Genomic DNA, 1,418 nt, shown 5'->3' with positions numbered 1-1,418 from the left:
AGCAATGTTTAACCCATTTAACTGATGGTTGCCTTCCTTACTGAGGCCCTCAGAGCATTACAGATGCTCTAGGGAGACCGACAAAGGGAAAACTTGTGCTTATGATTACTATTTGGTTCCCAAGGCTGATCATGTGAATTTTAAAAGCCAATAAAATCCCCCAAAGGCTTTGGTCATGTTAAAAGTTGCCACTGACTGCAGCCATCAGTTAAAGTCAGTTAAGTTGAAATTAGAAATGCAAATATAGACCCAGTCTATCCTGTTGTGGATCTTTAGTACTTGGAGGATTTTAGGGTGGGAGGGGAAAATAGTTTTTTATGGGTTATGAGCTAAAGAGGGACAGTTTGCACAGTTTGGACAAAATAGAAGCACTCTTACCAATAAATAACAAATAAAGCTCTCTCCAATTGGTGGCTCGGAATCCCAGCAAGAAGTGATGGCCACAGGCACAATGAACTATGTACAGAGTGTAAACAGTAAGGCCCTTGAGGGGAAGTAATGAAGGGCAGGACCAGGTGATGGGGTGTGCATGGGTAGGGGGCAGTGGGGCTGGGATAAATACAACAGGTGTATGTTGGCCATCCAATTGACCACCAAAGCTCCTGGGTGGTGGTGGCTGGTCCACTGGGTTCCTTCATTGGACAGTAAGAAGGAGAGTTTGTGTCCATTGAGGAACCTTGGCCTCCTTGACTTTTTCCCTAGGGGAGGCACTGGGGCAGCCAGGCAAGACCTCTGTGCCTATTCCCCCCAAGAGGAAGGCTAGGCTTGCCTGGCCACACTTGAGGCTGTCTACCCAGGATTCAGAGTATGGTGATTGGGGCAGTGTTTCTCAAACAGGGATTGGGAGCCAACGAACTCACAGGGCCCACCGTCCCCTCCTCCTAAGATAAGAGCTCTGCGCACCTGTACCCAGGAAAGGCCCCGTAAGTGTCCGCCTTTTAAGGGATCCAGCCCCAAGCGCTGCCCAGTTCCTCAGGGATACCACAGGGTTGCCACCCTGGTCAGTTTCCGGATCCCTGATTTACAGGAGCCTTTTGAATCAAGCCAGCCTCCTCCTTATCATACTCCCCGGCCTAGCTCAAAGGTCCTTAAATATCAGTCTCCCGGAAGTTGCTGTAGTCGGCTGAGCCATAGGCCTGGCAGGCGGCGCCCTCGGCCGCGTCGTGGGGGACGCCCAGGGACACAGCCTCCACCTCTGGGCGCAGGGCGCACCCGGCCTCTGCGCGCTGCGGGCCGCCGGCGCGGATCTTGTGCGACAGGCTGGAGACCTTGGCACGCAGCTGGGTGGTGGGATTCCGGAACGGCCCGAACAGCCTCCATTCGCGGAAGGCGCAGGGTGGCTTTCGACGGCTGGCGACGCGAGCCTGCACCTCGGGCGTGCCTGGGGGGTCAGGGTCGGGAGGCGCGGTGAGGGCCAG

At 54.4% G+C, this 1,418-nt stretch overlaps 1 protein-coding gene across 1 annotated transcript in view; it reads right to left on the bottom strand.

Annotated features, from left to right (window-relative positions):
- Nucleotides 1-255: 255 nt before the first annotated feature.
- ADRA1D (adrenoceptor alpha 1D) overlaps nt 256-1,418 on the bottom strand; it is a 31,143-nt gene continuing 29,980 nt past the window's right edge. The window contains 1 exon segment of the mRNA XM_008050448.1: nt 256-1,418. This exon segment is cut by the window's right edge and continues 18 nt beyond it. Coding sequence (XP_008048639.1) covers nt 1,089-1,418 — 330 coding nt within the window. The 3' untranslated portion in view covers nt 256-1,088.

The sequence above is a fragment of the Carlito syrichta genome, unplaced genomic scaffold (genome assembly GCF_000164805.1).
Source record: "Carlito syrichta isolate Samal-C Ts95f unplaced genomic scaffold, Tarsius_syrichta-2.0.1 Scaffold146527, whole genome shotgun sequence".
NCBI classification, from domain to species: Eukaryota; Metazoa; Chordata; class Mammalia; order Primates; family Tarsiidae; genus Carlito; species Carlito syrichta.
The sequence above is the reverse complement of the archived record's forward strand: the minus strand, read 5'-3'. Positions and strand labels throughout refer to the sequence as shown.